Source organism: Leptodactylus fuscus, chromosome 3, assembly GCF_031893055.1.
Source record: "Leptodactylus fuscus isolate aLepFus1 chromosome 3, aLepFus1.hap2, whole genome shotgun sequence".
Taxonomy (NCBI): domain Eukaryota; kingdom Metazoa; phylum Chordata; class Amphibia; order Anura; family Leptodactylidae; genus Leptodactylus; species Leptodactylus fuscus.
The window spans coordinates 221,585,823-221,605,976 of NC_134267.1; the positions used below are offsets into that span (position 1 = coordinate 221,585,823).

A 20,154-nucleotide genomic window follows, 5' to 3' on the forward strand; every position below is an offset into this window, starting at 1 on the left:
TGTTTATGGGTGTCTACAGTGGGACATAATACTGTGTGCAGGGGCCACTATGGGACATAATACTGTGTGCAGGGGCCACTATGGGGGATAATACTGTGTGCAGGGGCCACTATGGTACATAATACTGTGTGCAGGGGCCACTATGGGACATAATACTGTGTGCAGGGGCCACTATGGGACATAATACTGTGTGCAGGGGCCACTATGGGGTATAATACTGTGTGTGCAGGGGCCACTATGGGGCATAATACTGTGTGCAGGCAGGGCCGCCGATAGGGCAGTATTACCACTACTGGTGTCAGGGGCCCGGCCAAATTGAAAAATGAGGGGGGGGGGGGCGGTTTTGGCCGGACCCCTGGCGCCCGCAGCAGCAATTGTGCCCTGGGCCGGCGTCACTATAGTATAGTCGGGCAAGTGCCGGGGCCCACAGAGCCTCTTGGGGCCCCCCGGCACTTGCCTGTCCCGATTTCAGCTCATTGGCGTCCGTCGGACGCCGTTGAGCTCAATACACAGGCGATTAAAGCAGGAGCTCAGCTCAGCTCCTGGTTTAATGCTGCGCTTCGGCGTGTGTCACATCGCGCGTGACGGCGTGACAGCATGACGTCACGACGTCACATCGCGCTTACACCTGTCAGTGAAGTGAGATGAGCGTCAGAGAGAGGAGCGGCGAGGGAGCGATGAAGGAAGGGTGAGTGTAAATAAGTGTTTGTTTTGTGTTTAACATAATGAAGGGGGCCCATGAAACTGGGGGGCAAATGAAGGGGGGGGTCGGCATGACACTGTGCAAGATGAAGGGGGTGGGGAGAGAATGGCATGACACTGGGGCAAATGAAGGGGGGGATGACATTACACTGGGGCAGATGAGGGGGGGGGAGAATGGCATTACACTGGGGCAGATGAGGGGGGGGAGAATGGCATTACACTGGGGCAGATGAAGTGGGAGAATGGCATTACACTGGGGCAGATGAAGTGGGAGAATGGCATTAAGCTGGGGCAAATGAAGGGGGGAGAATGGTATGACACTGGGGCAGATGAAGGGGGGAGAATGGCATGACACTGGAGCAGATGAAGGGGGGAGAATGGCATGACACTGGGGCAGATGAAGGGGGGAGAATGGCATGACACTGGGGCAGATGAAGGGGGGAGAATGGCATGACACTGGGGCAGATGAAGGGGGTGGGGAGAGAATGGCATGGACACTGGGGCAGTTGAAAGGGGGAGAACAGCATGAAAGTGGGGACAGAGATGGAGGGGGGGACATGAAACGGGGCAGATGAAGGGTGTATATGAAACTGGGGGAGAGATAGAGGGGGGGACATATAATTTACAGGTGACTGTAGGAGGATTATACTGTGTGGGAGCACATGAAAATGAATGAGAATGGGTGGAGTCAACAGAAAAGTGGGCGGAGCTAAACGTGTTGCGGCGCGCGGAGCGCTCCGCACATTTTCTACCTCTTTCTACTCTTCAAAAGTTGGGAGGTAATACATAATTGGTATGTCACAAAATAAAGTGGTGTTAAAATGGTGGTGGTGGTGGGGGGGCCCAGACACTTAGGGTGTATGGGGCCCCAAAATTCCTGGTGGCGGTCCTGTGTGCAGGGGTCACTATGGGACATAATACTGTGTGCAGGGGCCACTATGGGACATAATACTGTGTGCAGGGGCCACTATGGGGGATAATACTGTGTGCAGGGGCCACTATGAGGGATAATGCTGTGTGCAGGGGCCACTAAGGGACATAATACTGTGTGCAGGGGCCACTATGGGACATAATACTGTGTGCAGGGGCCACTATGGGACATAATACTGTGTACAGGGGTCACTATGGAGCATAATACTGTGTGCAGGGGCCACTATGGAGGATAATACTGTGTGCAGGGGCCACTATGGGGGATAATACTGTGTGCAGGGGCCACTATGGGACATGATACTGTGTTTCAGGGGCCACTATGGGACATGATACTGTGTGCAGGGGCCACTATGGGACATAATACTGTGTGCAGGGACCACTATTGGGGATAATACTGTGTGCAGGGGACACTATGGGGGATAATACTGTGTGCAGGGGACACTGTGGGGCATAATACTGTGTGCAGGGGCCACTATGGGGGATAATACTGTGTGCAGGAGCCACTATGGGGGATAATACTGTGTGCAGGGGCCACTATGGGGTATAATACTGTGTGCAGGAGCCACTATGGGGGATAATACTGTGTGCAGGGGCCACTATGGGGCATAATACTGTGTGCAGGGGCCACTATGGGGGATAATACTGTGTGCAGGAGCCACTATGGTGCATAATACTGGACAAATTTAATATTCCATAGGATGTACTGGGACATTAGAAAAAATTTCTAAACGTAGTGGAATTGGAAAAAATAACTGCATTTGTGCCATTTTCTTAGTTTTTTTTTATGTGATGACAGTGCAGTCATGGTGGCATGCTATACACAATTATAATACCATATCTTTTATATTATTGTGCCATTGTACAAGTCAGTAATGCATGTGATGAAATGATTCACCAAAGCTCACAGGTTCGATCAAGGCGAATCCCGGACTACGAGGTGAGTGTTATATTGTCAGACAGTTGTTGCCTATCCTTGAATGTTAAGAAGTTTTCTCATACTGAAGCACAATGGTACTTTCCCATCACAAGTAGGTACTTCATCCACCTACATGATGTCAAATTATCTAGGCAATGGTTCTTCAACCCTTCCACCCCCGTCCTATTCTTCCATCTCTTCCCCTCCTCCGCCTTCCCACGTACATAGTTTTTACATTATTGTCCATTCTACAACCATCTAATGGATGTGCTGAATGATAAACCAAATTGCTTAGGCTCGATCAATGCAAATACTTGACCACAAGGTCAATGTTATATTGTTCATAGATTTTTCTATGGAGCATCCTTGGAAGTCCGTTGTCTCATTGTGGAGAGAACGAATTACAATAGTACAATACATTGAGTTCTGTAAATGTAATGTATGCCAATGAACTATGTAGGTTACCAGTCCAGTATGAAGGCTAAAGAGACTGTACAAAATACATAATATTCTCTGTAGACTATGTCACTGATAGATTGGTTGGGACTGAGAGGTCTACCTGTGCCGGTACCGAGACCACTGGAGTGAGTAGACCGCCTCTATGCTATGAATTTAGTCTCTCTAACACTGGATAGTAGGAGACAGTACACAGGACCCTGCTGCATTTTAATAGTTTCTCCTACACAGGACAGTGAGTGAGGGATCCTCCTGGCACTCGTAACAATGCATGGGGGTGATGAAGTGCAGTATATTTAGTATTTAAAGGGGTATTCCCATGACACTTTTGTTGTGCTCTCTTCACTTCCTGCTTTCCTCAGCACATAGGTGGGTGGGGTTTCACTTGCACGGGATTGGTTGCAAATGAATCACAACAGTGTGAAGCTGATGTAGCAGAGCTGGATTTCAGTCAGTTTGCATTACATACAGAGGTAACGGACTCCCTATCTCAGCCCTTATCAGCCAAATTCAATTAAACCGACTGATAAGAGCTCAGAAATCCTGGAGCTCTCTGAGAAGCTCCACTACATATCAGACGCAAACAGCTCAGAGCTGCTCCCATCCCCCCCTTCCCCCCTGAGAGCAGGCAGCTACATCACTTGACAAATGAGCAGATAATCCCAAGGGCTATAGAAATGGAGTGTAAACAATGAAGTGAATAAATTAAGATAGCAGCCAAACAAAGCAGTTTTGATAAAGCAATGCATTTAGGAAAAGTCTTAAAGCCACATAAACTAGCAGTATAGATAGGATCCTTGTGATGAGACAACCCCTTTAATTTGGTCTCTTCTATACCAAGTCTCAGATAGATCTCAAACTCAGGACCTGGTGTATGGGAGATGAAAATCTGTGCCACAGGCTGGACTGTTGTCTATGAGAAGATTGTATTCGCCTTAAAACCTCAATATTATTTTTCTTCATATAACAATGAATAAATTTTATTTCTATAGCGCCAACATATTCCGCAGTGCTGTACAATTAGTAGGGTCCAAGTACAGACAAAAAAGTACATTACAAAGAAATAGTCACTTCACACAATTGGACTGAGGACTGAGCTTACAATCTAAGGCTCTATTCACACGGAGTAACGCCAGGCGTTTTTTGTGTGTATTTTGTGTGTATTTTTACAGCTGTAAAAAGCAGTCTCCATTGAGTTCTATAGTAAAATACGCCTATATTTTTACGTCCGTAATTTTACGGACGTAAAATTACGGATGTAAAATTACGGACGTAAAAAAACGCCAGCATTTTACTATAGAACTCAATGGAGACTGCTTTTTACAGCTGTAAAAATACACACAAAATACACACAAAAAACGCCTGGCGTTACTCCGTGTGAATAGAGCCTATGAGGTAGAGGGGGTGACACAAGAGGTAGCAGGGGCGGCATTGCTTATACAGAGGTCAGACAATGTTGTAATAGAGGTGACTGTCATTACATAAACATAAAGCTGTATGAGCCGTCATAGTGGTGTCCTGTAACATGTGGATGGAGCTTGGACAGATAAAGTTAGCCTGAAATGGCATCATATCATGTGGGGAAATGTGGGAGCGGAGACAGAGGAAGGTTTGTGTTAGGGTTTTTAATTACGATACAGAAGGGATTACATTAGGAATTGGGATTGGTCTGTCTGATAAGATGTGTCTTTAGTTTGCACTTAAAACTGTAGAAATTGGGAGTTAATCTGATTGTCCGGGGTAGAGCAGTCCAGAGAAGTGGTGCAGCTCAGGAGAAGTCTTGTATACGAGCGGGGGAGGTTCTGATAATAGAGGATGTAAGTGTTAGGTCATTGAGTGAGCGGAGAGCACGGGTTGGATGAGGGAGGAAATGTATGGAGGTGCGGCATTATGGAGAGCCTTGTGGATGAGAGTAATAACTTTATATTTTATTCTATAATGAATAGGCAGCCAATGTAGCGACTGGCACAGACCAGAGGCATCGCTGTAGCGTCTAGCCTGATAGATGAGCCTGGCCCCTGCATTCAGAATAGATTGTAGAGGGGAGAGTTTAGTGAGGGGAAGACCGATTAGTAAGGAGTTACAATAGTCAAGGCGTATACAGTACAGACCAAAAGTTTGGACACACCTTCTCATTCAAAGAGTTTTCTGTATTTTCATGGCAATGAAAATTGTAGGTTCACACTGAAGGCATCAAAACTATGAAGTAACACATGTGGAATTATATTATATACTTAACAAAAAAGTGTGAAACAAAATCTGTCTTATATTCTCGGTTCTTCAAAGTAGCCACCTTTTGCTTTGATTCCTGCTTTGCATTCTCTTGATGAGCTTCAAGAGGTAGTCAGGTCTGTTATCTCTCTACAGAGTGTACATGCATTTACATATTATCTGATCTGCTTCGGGGCAGTGCTGACACACTGGAAACACCTTTAATCTAAATTAGCAGTTTGCCAATTTTAAACATGTCGATAAAAAGAAAATCTAATTTGTCGTAAAATTTTAAAACAACAAGATAGCCAGAAGTCACAGAGTTCTCCTCAAGTGGAGCTGAGGGGATCATCGGAGCCAACAATATGCTCATTATATGGTGTCTCAGCGAGCTGCTGAGATGCCGGAACAATCACAGGCACGGTGTAAGAAACAAGTTCAGCAGCAGGACAGATTAAGAGCTGCCGAACCGCCGGAGCAGGCAAACCATCAACGGCAGCAATTTGATGAATATAGGCGGATCATCGATGCCAACAACCCGCAAACGAAGTAATATAAGTAATAAAAGTAATATTGTTTGATATATTCTCAGTGACGTGTGTTTCATCGGCTACCTTTGTCTTTGGCCATGTCTAATCTATTGGCATGTTACACCAGACTATGTCTTGATCCGCTACAGTATTTCCATCTCACGTCTTCTTACATGAACTTGTTTTCACTATAACTGGATACATTTGTGGATTTCCTCTTGGCGTTGTGCACACTGAATACTTATTTCACAATTAGCTTTTGTTATGTGTGTGTATAGTATGGCTCTTGAGTCAGATGCCAGGGAGGCTGCTTGTTATGGATGATGAATCTAAGAGAATATACCAAAATGTCCATTGTCCCTAGAGATTTATGGGTACAAATGTTTCCAGCCTGGGAAGTAGACACTCCATTTATCACCATGTGGGAACAGGGTTGATACAATGATCTTGGATTATTATTAATATGTTGTTCTGTATGTAAGTTTAGTGTCCCACTGGGAGCCCTACTCAAAGTTTATAGACATATATGTGCCTGTGAGAACCAGCATTAGTGTAATTCTGTATACGTGCCTTAGAAGAGAGCAACTGATGGCACAACTATGGAATCCAGGGTAGGGAAGGGGAAGACAGACTTGTTTTCCACTTCCTTGAGGAAGCAGGAAGTGTAAAAACTAAGACAGGGGCCCTGGTCTCCTTGGGACATATATTGAACTTTTGCCAGGCCTTTGATGGGTTCCCTCCTCCTCTCCGACTATTTGTGCACTTATTGCCTCTCTGCATTAGACTCATTATTTAATTTCTGTGTTTTTGTACCTGTTTATACCTTATTTTAAAGCTCAATAAAAATTACATTTACATACCTCCCAACTTTTGAAGAACTGAAAGAGGGACAAAATGTGCGGCGGCAAATTTAGCCCCACCCACTTTTGTGTTGACTCCGCCCACTCATTAATTTTTCATGTGCCCGCACACAGTATAATCCTCCTACAGTCACCCGTAAATTATATGTCCCCCCTCTATCTCTCCCCCAGTTTCATATACACCCTTCATCTGCCCCCAGTTTCATGTCGCCCTTCTATCTCTGCCCCCAGTTTCATGTCTCCCCCATCTCTGCCCCCAGATTCATGTCTCCCATCTCTGCCCCCAGATTCATGTCCCTCCATCTCTGCCCCCAGATTCATGTCCCCCCATCTCTGCCCCCAGATTCATGTCTCCACATCTCTGCCCCCAGATTCATGTCCTCTCCACCTCTGCCCCCAGATTCATGTCCCCACATCTCTGCCCCCAGTGTCATGCCGTCCTCTCCATCTCTGCTCCCAGTGTCATGCCGTCCCCTCCTTCATCTGCCCCCAGTGTCATGCCGTCCTCTCCTTCATCTGCCCTCAGATTCACGTTCCACCTCCACATTAAACTTACCTTCTCCTCCGCTCCCTCACCGCTCTCTGCGTGCCTCTCTCGCTGACCCATATGCGGCTGAAGCGAGGAGCTGACACAGGTCAGCTCCTCGCTTCGCCGCTGCCGCCGGCTACTGGCTTGTAGACGCGATGTGTCACATTGCGTCTACAAGCCAGGAGCCGGCGGCAGCGGCGAAGCGAGAAGCTGACACAGGTCAGCTCCTCGCTTCAGCCGCATATGTGTCAGCGAGAGAGACACGCAGCGGCGAAGCGAGGAGCTGACCTGTGACAGCTCCTTGCTTCAGCCGCATATGTGTTCAACTCAGATCTGTGTCCTCTGGACGCAGATCTGAGTTGAAATCGGGACATACCTCCTTCCAACCGGGACCGCGGGACATGTCACCCAAATCGTGAATGTCCCGCGGAAATCGGCACAGTTGGGAGGTATGCATTTATACAAAAAAAATGCCCCTGGTGAGGCTGGAAGACAACTCAGAGTCTTGTGCTCTTTGCCATTCGGGAGATGGGATGTATCCCTGCTCAATTTTGCACACAAGATAGGTCTGTGAAGGTAAAGTTGTATGGCTGTCATGACTATGACCCTGCCTGTAACCTGCAGTTAGACAGGGCAACCCTGCAGCCTGGAAATTGTAGAAAGTTGTGGATTTGGAAGTGTTACATGCTATTAAAGTGAAGGACTGCCCCAGCAAGACAAAGGCTGTCATTGGGATGTACCATCAATCAGTTGGGGCCAAGCTCCAGTGGATGCTCTGTTCATACAGTACCTACAGTATCTGGAAGCGGTGGAAGTAATCTTGTTCTACTTCAAGTAAACACCATGAGTTATGAGTTACCTTATTCTGCAGAATCCTGTCTCAGTGAGTCTTATTCCTGCATCACCATCATGGGCACTCCATCCACCATCTGGCTGCAGAGAACAGCACAACTACCATCAGACACCCTGAATGCCCCCTCAGCTCTGCACCAGCCTAGGAACCTTGGCACTGTGAACACAGTTGCTACTACTACTCCCAATATTCTGGCCTCCTGCACTGGGCTGCTGCAGGCTGTTACACAAGGTAACCTGCCAGGTATAATCATCAGTGTCAGACTGAGATTCTTTGGCCCACCACTTAAAATGGTTCTGGGGACCTCTCCTCCAACAACCAATAGGATATAGACCATAGCACCTTTCAAATCTGGGAGTCTTCTGCTGGACCATTATTGTATTAGAGCTTTGGCCCACCAGAGGAACTTCTGTTTGTGCATTTTACAATGTCCAAGTTTTATGTGACCCTCCCTTCTCAATTACTCTACATGTAAGGGCTCGTTCACATCTGCGCCCGGGAGTCTGTTCTGCAGGTTTCCGGCACAAAACAGGGGCAGGAGACGGAAACCTTCTGGCATGTTTCAATCCCATTCATTTGAATGGGCTTGAAAAGTCTCTGGCCGTGAGCGCTGGTGAGGGTTATATGGGCTCCGCGGTGAAACCGTTTCTTTTTTAACTGGACACAGAGTCAGACATGCAGTACTCTGTGTCCGGTTTTAAAAAAACGGTTTCGCCGCGGAGAGCATAAAATGGTCACCGGCGCTCACGGCTGGACTCGGCATGACAGGTTTCTGTCTTCTGCATGCAGAAGACGGAAACCTGAAAACGGAGTTCAGGCGCTGGGGTAAACCTAGCGTAAGGATAGGTTTTTTTCCGACGCAGATTCCTCCTAAAATTGGCATTGATAAAAGTCCTGCAAGAAGGACCTTTCTCTCTGCAGGTTTCAGTAGACTCCAATATAGTCTATGGGGTCCATGGGTGTCCTCAGGTAACTGCTTTATAAGCAGACAGGTTCTCCGTCTTTCGGATCCTCATGCGGACCTGAACGACAGCGAGCTGAACGCTAGTGTAACATTCAGTGATAGGGAGAACCAGCTCTCAATACAGAAACAAGGATAAGAGTGAAAAAATGACAGATTTCACAGAAATTTTTGTTATGCCCAAGGGACCCAATGACGGGTTTTACATTGAGGTCCAGGAGTTTCAAGTATTGGTCGCTCCTTTTCATGCACAATTGCAATTCTGATAGGTATAACCCTATGGTGAATATAAAATGCGCCCCTTTTACTATAGGTGAGAGGGAAAAAATGAAAAGTAGAGGCAAAAAACACATTGCTAGGACTTGTGAATGCTGGCAATGTATATATTTTATTCAATGTATGGATGATATTATTTCTATAGCATGGTTACATGTAGGATTATATAAGGGACTATGAAGTCTTTACACCACAGCGCCACCTCCTGGCTATAAGCTAATAAGACATTCTCTAGTGTTCAGATCCCCACAGTGAAGTTTTACAAAGGACACTGTAATACAAAGGTTTATAAGAGACGTTACAGCTGTGATACTACAACTTCCAGCATGCCCCGAGTCACGAGAGGGAGCCTTAAGTGAATCATATTGGGTGCCACCCTTGGCTTGATAAGTATATAGCATACTAGCATCTGCCCGCGACTTCGTCTGTGGATTGGCATTGGCGCTGAGCCGCTTCTATTTAGCCAAGTCGTGTTGGTTACAATCCGCTGTGCGCCCCCACCTCCCTTGACCCTCGGCGGGTCGCGTGGCCTTTCTACCTACCGCCTGCTCCTGCCTTCCCCCCTGTCACCCGCCCCCTCCCAACACCACGCCTATGGCCCTGCTTCAGTTGGCGCCCCCGGCTCCCCCTCTGTGTCGCATGCCTTTGGCCCCCAACCTCCCATCCCGGGGCCCCCCCTTCACAGGCACCATTTCCCTCAGCGGCTCCCCACCCGTATCTCGCGGGCCCCCTGCCCACGTGCCAACCCCCAACCTCCCCTCTCGCGGCCCCCGCACGCTCCTCCCCTCCCCCGGGCCCCTGGCCCTCCCATCCTGGCCCCCCCTCTCAAGGCACGCATCAGCCCCTCTTCTCCCCGGGGCCCCCCACCCCATTCACCCTGTCTGGCACTCCCCGGCTCCCCTCCACTAAGTCCCCTTGCGTTCGCTTCAGCAACCCGCGCCCCTTGCCCCCTCTCCAGTGGACCACCCCAACCCCCCCCCCCCGCAGCACACACAACCTCCCCTCTACCGTGGCCAAGCCCACCCCCCCACCACCTTCCTCCCGCGGCTGGCGTAGTCACCAAACCTGTGGACATGGTTGAGTGTCAGCGTTCAGTGTCCCAGCGTGTACACACCGCTGACAGCCGATGAACTCCTCACGGCTCCACACCACGGCGACTTCGTCGGGATGCTCCGGAGGTTCGTGCGCCACGGCCGGCTCTCGGCTGCCGTTACGCACGACGCCATTTTTTCCCTGGGGATGTGCGGCCGGCTTGTGGCTGTGTAGCTCCGCCCACTCTGTTGCCTGGTCCAATAAGAACGCTGCGCCTGACATTGTGGCGTCAGCGCAGGTTCTTCAGCCAACATCGACCGGGAATTCGGTGGTCGCGGTGGCCCAAACGGGGACTTCACGTGGATGGTGAGGCGCCTATGTCCTATTCCTGGTGCCACTCTAGGTATGTGCAAAATTTCAGGGAAATCCGTGTGCCCGTTGCGGCATGATTGCGGAACAAACATGCAAACTCACAAACATCCAAACACACAAACTTTATAATATTAGTAGGATATCAATAAGTCCTTTAAAAAAAAAAACAAAAACGTGCGAACCCAGCCTTAATGGTTTGTCTATTATTTGGCTTAGTGGCAAGAGTGAATATTGTAGGATATTTTTAAAATAGAAAATTTAAAGAAAAATTATGTTTAACATAAAAAAGTTAGTTTAAAAATAGGCCATTTTTTGGGATACATTCTCTCTATGCTTAGTGGCTTCTGACTTTTTTGGGTTCAGGGTTCCTAGTGATGCTGATTCTCTAGAGAGATGCACAAAAGATAGGTAAGCAATTGAAGATGGGCATGGGCCCACACCCAGGACCCTTGCAGATCAGAGGAGGCTACAAAGTTCGGGTGAGTTCTTCGGCCTCTTCACTATATACCAAGCACAGGGCCGGACATTTGTATATGGTATCACAGCTCGTCCTGTTCACTTGAATGGGACTGAACTGTGAACAGACCATTGTTCGACAAGCAGAACGAATAAAATATAAAACAGCACAAAAATGATTATTAGAATAATTTATATAATAAAAGGTCCTAATAGTTATATCCGTAAAAAGAAAACGCCTCTCAGTTATTTTTATCAGTTGGTGCAACTTCAAGCAGGAGCTGAAGATAGAGCGTGACGGCATGGAACCAGCCGGGAGACCACTTGTAGCGGACAACCGGGACGTAAATGATGAGTCCACTAAGGATAAAGAGGATGACATAGAGATATTCCAGCTGAGGGCTACCAATAATGGGGGCCAACACCAGGTATATGGCGGCAATGAGGACTATCACCGGGATGATGATCGGAACCTGGAAGATTAGGAGGTATAATGGTTAGTGTATAAACCAGGAAATCTGTGCCGGCAATAGAACCAAAACCCCATTGTTATAGCCGAGTACTGAAAGTGGCGGACTATCCATACTCAGCCAATCACAGGGCACAATGTTGGGTCAAGTAAACCATTGGATAGTACAGAGCAGCTGCGGGGAAGTCAAAGTCCTTGCAGTTTCCCTAGAAACTATCAATGGTCTGTATTGTATGTGTACTGACCACATATAAGGTTGGCCATAGATCAATCCTGTTTTAGGCGAAGGCCCCACATAGCGAACCACAGCCGAAAAATGCTGCGGAAAAGACCATGGCGGTAACAGATGTTAAAATGAATTCTTCTCAAAAGTGGGCGTTAGGGGGCATTTCTGTGCTTTCCTATGCTGGAGCTTTAATTTTAGGTCTTTAAATGTTGGTAAGTATGATTTATCACTAGTGGGGTATAGAGAATATGTAACTCATGCTTCCACTTTGGGGTAGTGCCATACCCACACTCTGGCCAGGACGTGCCCAAATTTGGCAGAACTATTTCTTAAAATTTGGGTCAGATATCAGAGTATATCCCATAGGACCTCCACCACACACCCAGGTCAGTTCTAGCTCTCTCTCATATGTCTACAGTATGTATCTATCAAATTGTATGACCCAGTGGCGTAACTAGGAATGACGGGGCCCCGTGGCAAACCTTTGACATGGCCCCCCCCCCCAACCAACGCCGAAGACCCGGCCAACTCCGCCCCCCCGCATTCCTGTGCGCACTATTATGCCCGATAGTTGCCCCTGCACACAGCATTATACCCCATAGTGGCCCCTTCACCCAGTATTATGCCCCATAGTTGCCCCTGCACACAGTATTATCCCCCATAGTGGCCCCATCACCCAGTATTATGCCCCATAGTGGCCCCATCACACAGTATTATGCCCCATAATTGCTCCTGCGCACAGCATTATACCCCATAGTGGCCCCTGCACACAGTATTATACCCCATAGTGGCCCCTTTACTCAGCATTATACCCCATAGTGGCCCCTTCACTCAGTATTATGCTCCATTGTGAACACCCATGTACCATTATTATAATCTGGGGTCTTTTCAGACCCCAGAGTATAATAATCGGAGACCGAGAGGGGGATACAAACATAAACACTGTTACTTACCTATCCCTGCGCTCCCCGCTGTCGGCTATCTTCAATGACGTCAGGGACGTCATGTGACCGGGGGCCTGCGTCGCGACGCATAAGGACGCAAGCCCCGGTCATGAGACGTCACACAAGTAGGCCCCAAAGTCTTCGCGGAGCGTGGAGAGATAAGTAACACTGTTTGTTATGTTCCGTTACCTCTCCCGGGCCTCTGATCATTATATAATAATGATGTTTGCGGGGCCCGCGGTGTCACTTACCAATCCCGGCCCCTACCAGGATCAGTAAGTAAGTAGGGCCCGTTACCGGCTGGAGTAAAGTCCCCCTCCAGTTAGCCCACAGATTAATGTCCGCCTCCTACTGCCCTCACAATTTAATGTCCCCCCTGCAGTTGTCCCCCAAATAGAGTTGTCTCTCTCCTGGTACTAAACAAACATAAAAACCTAATACTCACCTCTCCTTGTTCCCCTGCTGTGCTCCTCTGCTGTCTCTGGTTCCGGTGCCTTCACAGAGCAGCAGGCGGGATATAAGTGACCTCATCACATTGTGCCTACAGCTCCCGGAGCAGAGACAGGGGCAGAAGCAGGGAGCGGACGCTCCAGGCCTCACCATTCTTATAGTCAACTATTCATTCCTACTACTGACCATTCCCAGTTTCAACTTATCTGTGTCCTCTCTGGACTCTCAAACCGGGACATACCTCCGGGATAGCAGGGAGTTCACCCAAAAAGTTTTGCTCAAAACTAGATATCAAAAACTGCTAATCTGCACCAGATTTTCTCCAAAGTCATCCAAAATAGTAAATCTGCCCCATAGTTGTACTTGCCTTATATGGTCTGGGGATATCCCGCTTCTTAATCTTCATATATATGAGACCAGAGATTGTAATACCGTAGAATAGCCAGGCTGTGAAACTGACAATACATAGGAATTATACATAATACAGACATGTCACCAGAGAAGTTATTGATGTGCTATCTACGGCGTTACATAGGACTGCAGGGGAACCTACTTTACTATGTTTAGCCACCATGTTGTCGCTGAGTCTTCTCCAGGCTCCTCTATAGCTGTTGCTGTTTTTACAGGGTTAAAAACAGATTGTTGAATTTTAACATGCCCAATCCATTCTTTTTGTTGGACATCAGCTGATGCCCAAGGTAAATCGGGAGTTGTAGAAAAAATGTTTTCCTCGTGTACACTGTTTCCTATCTCCTAACTCTATGGGAGTGGCGGAAACAGCGTAGCAAGTCAGTTTGCCAGTTTCCATAATCCTAGCCACCTCTGCCTGCTGCATCTCGATAAGACAGCCTCTATAAGGGACTCAAGTGACTGGGAGCTGAGTTGCAGTAACCCAGCACTGCCACTACACTGTGGATGGCGCCATATACTCTGTGCACTGTATAGTTGCCCATATTAGATGGTGGAGGTGCTGGGTGTTAGGCCCTCACTGATCTTATAAGGAAGACAAATCCTAATATGAAAAGCCCAGAAGACCCCCTAGGCTTTGCTATATCTGTATATACTGTATTATGAGAACATATACCTACCTGAAGAAGTTTACGATACTACTGAAATCTCCTGGAATGATCATTATTAGTGAGATGATGGTTGTGAAGATGAGCGCAGGAGATGGGGTTAAGCGTTTCACATGGGCCATAGAGAGCGCGTCCGGCTGTGAAAGACAACATGGCTTAAGAAATAAAATACAATAACTGATTCAATAAGTCATTTTTCAGGGGTGTATGACGCGACAACTACTCCCTGCTCCCATAGGCATCAACAGGCCCAAATCCTCATCTAGGCTCCCTCTTGGTTCCTCAGTACAAGGGATTTTCTCCTTGTCTACCTTTGGATGATGGCCACCCAACAGGTAGTCCTGGAACTCTCCCATACCCGTTCTTACATCCCTAAGCAGGGTGACAACTCCAGTCCCCCCACCCCTCCTGAGCAGAGGAGAGTGAGAGCCCTACAGGGTAGTCCCCAGCATATTGAGAGTCAGACATGGTACAAAGGTGGATCTCCACCAGTGGTCACCACAAGAGGACAAGGCACCATTCAATTATCTCACCCGTTGTGTTCAGTTCCTGGTGTGGCAGACAGGACATAGGATAATACGGAAAAGAACAGAGTTCACATAAAATCCAACAAACAATATCAAAAATATCTGTGCAACATTTATAGTCTATGTTTCAGTATTAGTATAATTCACCATCGCAGCTACCATTGCAATAAAGAATTTATGTTAATTGACCAATATAGGCTAATTTTACAAAATTAGTATATAGTATATGTACACAAAGTATAGGAAAGGGGTAAACATGGGAAGTGGATGGTTACCAGATGTCCTTCTCTGGCCGCCACGTAGCACACCCGTCCTCCACTGAAGAAAGTTCCATTCGCAGACCCAAAAGTAGAAAGTGCAACACCCAAACTGATGATCCACGTCCAGGTCCCCAGCACCTTCAGTCTACAGTAGACAGGAAGGTAAAATGAAGGATGTCAGGGTATTTTTCCCATTAGGTAACATAGATTGTTGGCAGGGGTCCCTTGGGAATTCAGATGTGGTATATAACCAATGGGCAGCATGGTGGCTCAGAACATCTGCATGGAGTTTTCCTGAGTAGGACCATCACATCTCAGACTACCAGGAACAGGAGGAATTAGAACCTTGTTTGCCGCCATCTCCTTTCCAGTATACTTGAGTCACAGGACTAGGGCTAGGATATGGATGACAGGTATCACAGAATAAACGATACGGAGGCACAATATACAATCTAATAATCAATACTTATTCCAATCCAATGGTGTAGGCTAACAATGGCATCTTGGTGTTATGATAGTGCACCATCTCTAGGGAATCCTGTTATTAACTAGTCCCCTGATGAACATTTGGAGACTCGGAAGGGAAACGCGTTGGTACACTGGAGGACTACATTGTGGGGATTCTGTGATGGAAGGCACCATTTAATACTTTATAGACATAAAAAAGGCCATTGAAGGACTTGAAGGAGAAGCAGTAAGTTGATGGAAATCAGTATATGGATACTTCTAGGGATGTCTATGGATAGTAGATAATTTTTGTTGGATATTAGCAAATTGTAAGAAGATCGTTTTGTACTACCATATATACTCGAGTATAAGCCGACCCGAATATAAGCCGAGGCCCCTAATTTTGCCACAAAATAACTGGGAAAACTTATTGACTCGAGTATAAGCCGAGGGGGGGGGGGGGGGGAATGCAGCAGCGACTGGAAATTTTCAAAAATTAAAATGGTCGGAGTTTTTGGGTGCAGTAGTCGCTGAGTGCTGGGAAAGGGGAGGGGGTGTTTTGCTTGTCTGTCTGCCCCTTTCCTGAGCTTGAGGACTGGGATTTTTCCCCCCACTTGGAATTCAGCCTGGCTGAATATAGGGTATCTGCAGTGCTCCTATTAACCCCTTCCCGACGGAACAGGAGCACTGCAGATCCCCTATATTCAGTAGACCGGGCACTGTCAGACACAGGGATACCTAATGTGTTTGTGTGTCACAGTCATTTTCTACTTTTGTATGTATTCTAGGGAAAGAAGGGATTTACATTTAGTTTTTTTAGTTTTTTTCAAGCTTCTTTTTTAAATTTTTCTAAAAGAAAAAAAAAATTTTTTTTTTTTTTTTTGCTGACTCGAGTATAAGCCGAGGGGGGCTTTTTCAGCACAAAGACTGTGCTGAAAAATTCGGCTTATACTCCAGTATATATAATAATAATACCGTAATAAATAATGTTAATTACCGTTATTTCATGCCAGGGTTGGGCATGAAAAATTCTGAAAAAATATTTCAGATTAATTTAGTTTGTCCCGGTGAAATGTAGTAGAGGGGTCAATGTCACTAACTGGTATACTAGGGAAAATAATGGGGGCTAGGGTGATCTGATAGTGGATGATATCACTGTATGAGCGCCCTCTACAGGTGAGATAATCGATTTTCATGGGGCATGGATTTTAGTAGGGGTTGTCGGTGTACCTGGGCTTTTATGGTATTTGGCGATACTGCGATACCATAGGATAGGTCATCAGTACCTGATCAGTAGGGGTAAAATACCTGGGACCCCTACCAACCAGGCATTCATTCGGTGACGGCAGCTTCCTCCCTGTCGAGTGTGCAGCCTGAGGGGGGTTCCGATGATCTGTTTTGATAACTATTGACCAACTCATATCCATTTAAATGAATGGAGAACGGTAGTCATCCGAGTGCCTTCCATGAAAAAATTGGAACCCACTCAACCTGTACACTCCGTCATGTGCATGAGACCTAAAGGGAGTCTGTCATCAGAACCCAGGCATAGGAAAAAGTTGCATGCAGATGAGACAAGTAATAAACTGACCCCCAGCTGATGGCGACTGCGTCTGACGTAAGGAGTTCCTGCGGAGTCATCGCTGCAAAATAGCTGACATTAACCAGAAGGTATATACAAGTGACAAGTGGGATGGCAATCATCACAGCTCGAGGAAGGTTCACCTAAAATATACATAAAGGTTTAGATGGGGGGCCTGGAACAGATTTTGCATTGCAGCCCAGGAGCTTCATGTTACCCCTTGGGGTACACTTTAACTATTCAAGGAATTGTTCTCTAAGGACAACTCCTTTAAGGATCACTTACTTACCTCAGGGTTCTTCAGTTCCTCTGTAATGTAATTCAGATTATTCCATCCATCGTAGGACCAGAGCCCTTGATAAAACGCCACCCCTACAGGACCAAAACCAGTGGCTGTGTTTTCAAAGGCGTTCTCCAATACGTGCGTGTTCCCCTTGGCCAAAAGGACCATGCCACCCACAATAATGACCAACAGGACCACCAGCTTAGCGGCTGTGAAGAAGTTCATGATGAACATGGAGAGACGGACGTTCAGGCAGTTGACTATGGCCAGGACAAGGATGCAGGCTGCGGCGGTGCACTTAGTGACAACTTCTGGAGAAGGACAATCTGGGTAGAAAGAGGCCACCACATATTCTGCAAAACTTAGAGAGACCCCAGCTATGCTAGCTGGCCTCACCACAATGACTGAGGTGTACGCCAAGAGAAATGCAGGTAAGGAGCCAACATTCCTTAAGATGTATATGTAATCTCCTCCAGACTCCGTAATCACAGTTCCAAGTTCAGCGTAGGATAAAGCTCCGAGCATAGCCAAGAGGCCACAAGCTGCCCATATTAAGAGACTAGCCCCAGGGCTACCCATGTAATACAGGACCCATTGAGGCGACATAAAGATCCCAGAGCCAATCATGGTGCCAGCTATCATTGACACAGCGCTTATCAGTCCCAGCTCCCGTTTCAGATGGATCTTCCCCGTGTCTTGCTCCATTTTACAGCAGTGGACGGTGAGGAAGTCTTGCTCGTCCCTATCTTGTCTGCTGAGTTTTCCGATAAGATGGACCTGAAAAAGAAGAGATTACTCTGCACTCATTGATTCCTAACACGGGGTTAAATATTAAAGTGACACGTAGAGAGAACCTGACAAGTTTTATATCATTGTGGTTAATGATCTGTCAAAAAGAGCCAGTAAATGATATATTATGGTTAATGATGGGAGATGGGGAGGTGTGGATATGCTACTATAAGGGACGTGTGGATATACTACTATAGGGGGCGTGTGGATATGCTACTACAGGGGGCGTGTGGATATGTCTCTATAGGGAACACGTGGATATGCTACAATAGGGGACGTATGGATATGTTACTATGGGGGACGTGTGGATATGCTACCATTGGGGACGCGTGGATATGCTGCTATAAGGGACGTGTGGATATGCTACTATAGAGGATGTGTGGATATACTACTATAGGGGACGTGTAGATATGCTACTATAGGGAACGTGGATATGCTACAACAGGGGACGTATGGATATGTTACTATAGGGTACGTGTGGATATGCTACCATCGGGGACACGTGGATATGCTACTATAGGGGACGTGTGGATATACTACTATAGGGGACGTGTGGATATGCTATTATAGGGTATGTGTGGATATGCTACTACAGGGGACATGTAGATATGCTACTATCGGGGACATGTGGATATCCTACTATAAGAGACGTGTGGATATGCTACTGCAAGGGACATATGGATATGCTACTATAGAGGATGTGTGGATATGTTTCTATAGGAGACGCGTGGATATGCTACTATAAGCGACGTGTGGATATTCTACTACAGGGGACATGTGGATATGCTACTACAGGGGACGTGTGGATATGCTACTATAAGGGACGTGTGGATATTCTACTACAGGGGACATGTAGATATGCTACTATAGAGAACGCGTGGATATGCTACTATAAGGGACATGTGGATATGCTAAAAAAAGGAACATGTGGATATGCTACTATAGGGGACGTATGGATATGCTACTATAGAAAGTGTGTGGATATGCTACTACAGGGGATGTGTGGATATGCTACTATAGAGAGTGTATGGATATGCTACTATAGGAGATATACCTGTATGTATATGCTACTTTAGGGGGATACGTGAATATGTCTCTTTAGGGAACATGTGGATATGCTACTTTAGGAGACACGTGGATATGCTACTATAGAGGACGTGTGGATATGCCACTATAAGAGACATGTGGATATGCTACTATACCCCACCACATGTGCCAATCAGCGGCCTATGGAAAGGACATGGGGCGTCACAGGTGATGTATGCGAGTGACATCCTGGTTCCTTTACTTAGGCCACAACCCCTTTAACATGCAAGCTCTATAAGAATTGTACCTCCAGAATCTAGATGCTGTTTCACCCTAATCTACCTCTACTAAAAGCTGTACATTTCACTCTTCAACATAAACCCTGTCTCTTGTGTCTTATTCTTCATGCCCATCATAGGCAGTCCAACTCCCATCAGGCTCAGGGAGGCTTACAGCCTTTGAGACGTGTCCTGGGGGAAACAATACCAATACCATCACCATCACGTACCCTGCAGGCCCCTTCACCACTGCACCAGCCCAGGAGGGCTAGAGGAGTTGGTCGAGATTCTTGCCACTGTGACCACTACTACTCCCAACCTCCTGGCCTGCCCATAGGGTTGCCGCAGACCCCCTCTTACCCCACCTGCACAGCTCCCACCGTTACTTTTCTTCATTAGCTGGCAGCCTCATTGCTTCCTGTATGTGTCACAGGCAGGTACTTTGGACCTTAGCCATGATGCCAATGTGTCAGCTGGTTGTCTGAAGCCTCGGGGTGTCGTATATGTAAAAGTCTTGTTTGTGTTGCTGCAAATCTATTGCGTAACAAAGACTCCTTTGTTTTCGGCTTAGGATTTTCGTGCGTACTGATGCCTGGTAGAGAAATACACTGAATTTGCAGATGTGATCTATCTTTTACGTAATTGGAGTCTTTTTTCCCCATAAATTTTGATGAAATTTGCCAGCATTCACATGCAAGTTTTTTCAACAGCCA

General features: G+C 46.9%; 1 protein-coding gene across 3 annotated transcripts; it reads right to left on the reverse strand.

Moving 5' to 3' along the window:
- Positions 1-11,299: 11,299 nt before the first annotated feature.
- LOC142196833 (b(0,+)-type amino acid transporter 1-like) lies at positions 11,300-19,894 on the reverse strand. 3 transcript variants are annotated; one of them, XM_075266814.1, is made up of 7 exons: positions 19,822-19,894; positions 17,355-18,125; positions 17,075-17,208; positions 15,052-15,181; positions 14,262-14,386; positions 13,541-13,628; positions 11,300-11,557 (listed from the first exon to the last, which is right to left on the reverse strand). In XM_075266814.1, the coding sequence occupies exons 2-7, from the start codon at positions 18,051-18,053 to the stop codon at positions 11,327-11,329; spliced, it is 1,407 nt and encodes a 468-aa protein (XP_075122915.1). In that variant the 5' UTR covers positions 18,054-18,125; positions 19,822-19,894; the 3' UTR covers positions 11,300-11,326. The 3 variants fall into 3 exon arrangements, with proteins under 3 accessions (XP_075122915.1, XP_075122914.1, XP_075122916.1); XM_075266813.1 differs by having other exon boundaries at positions 19,807-19,862; XM_075266815.1 differs by lacking the exon at positions 19,822-19,894 and having other exon boundaries at positions 17,355-18,334.
- Positions 19,895-20,154: the final 260 nt, after the last annotated feature.

Coding starts and splice junctions, on each gene's coding strand:
- LOC142196833 (XM_075266814.1), bottom strand. CDS start 18,053: ATGGAGCAAGACACGGGGAAGATCCATCTGAAACGGGAGCTGGGACTG. Junction 17,209..17,354: donor AGGAACTGAAGAACCCTGAG/GTAAGTAAGTGA, acceptor TGTATATTTTAG/GTGAACCTTCCTCGAGCTGT. Junction 13,629..14,261: donor AGTATCGTAAACTTCTTCAG/GTAGGTATATGT, acceptor ATGTATTGTCAG/TTTCACAGCCTGGCTATTCT.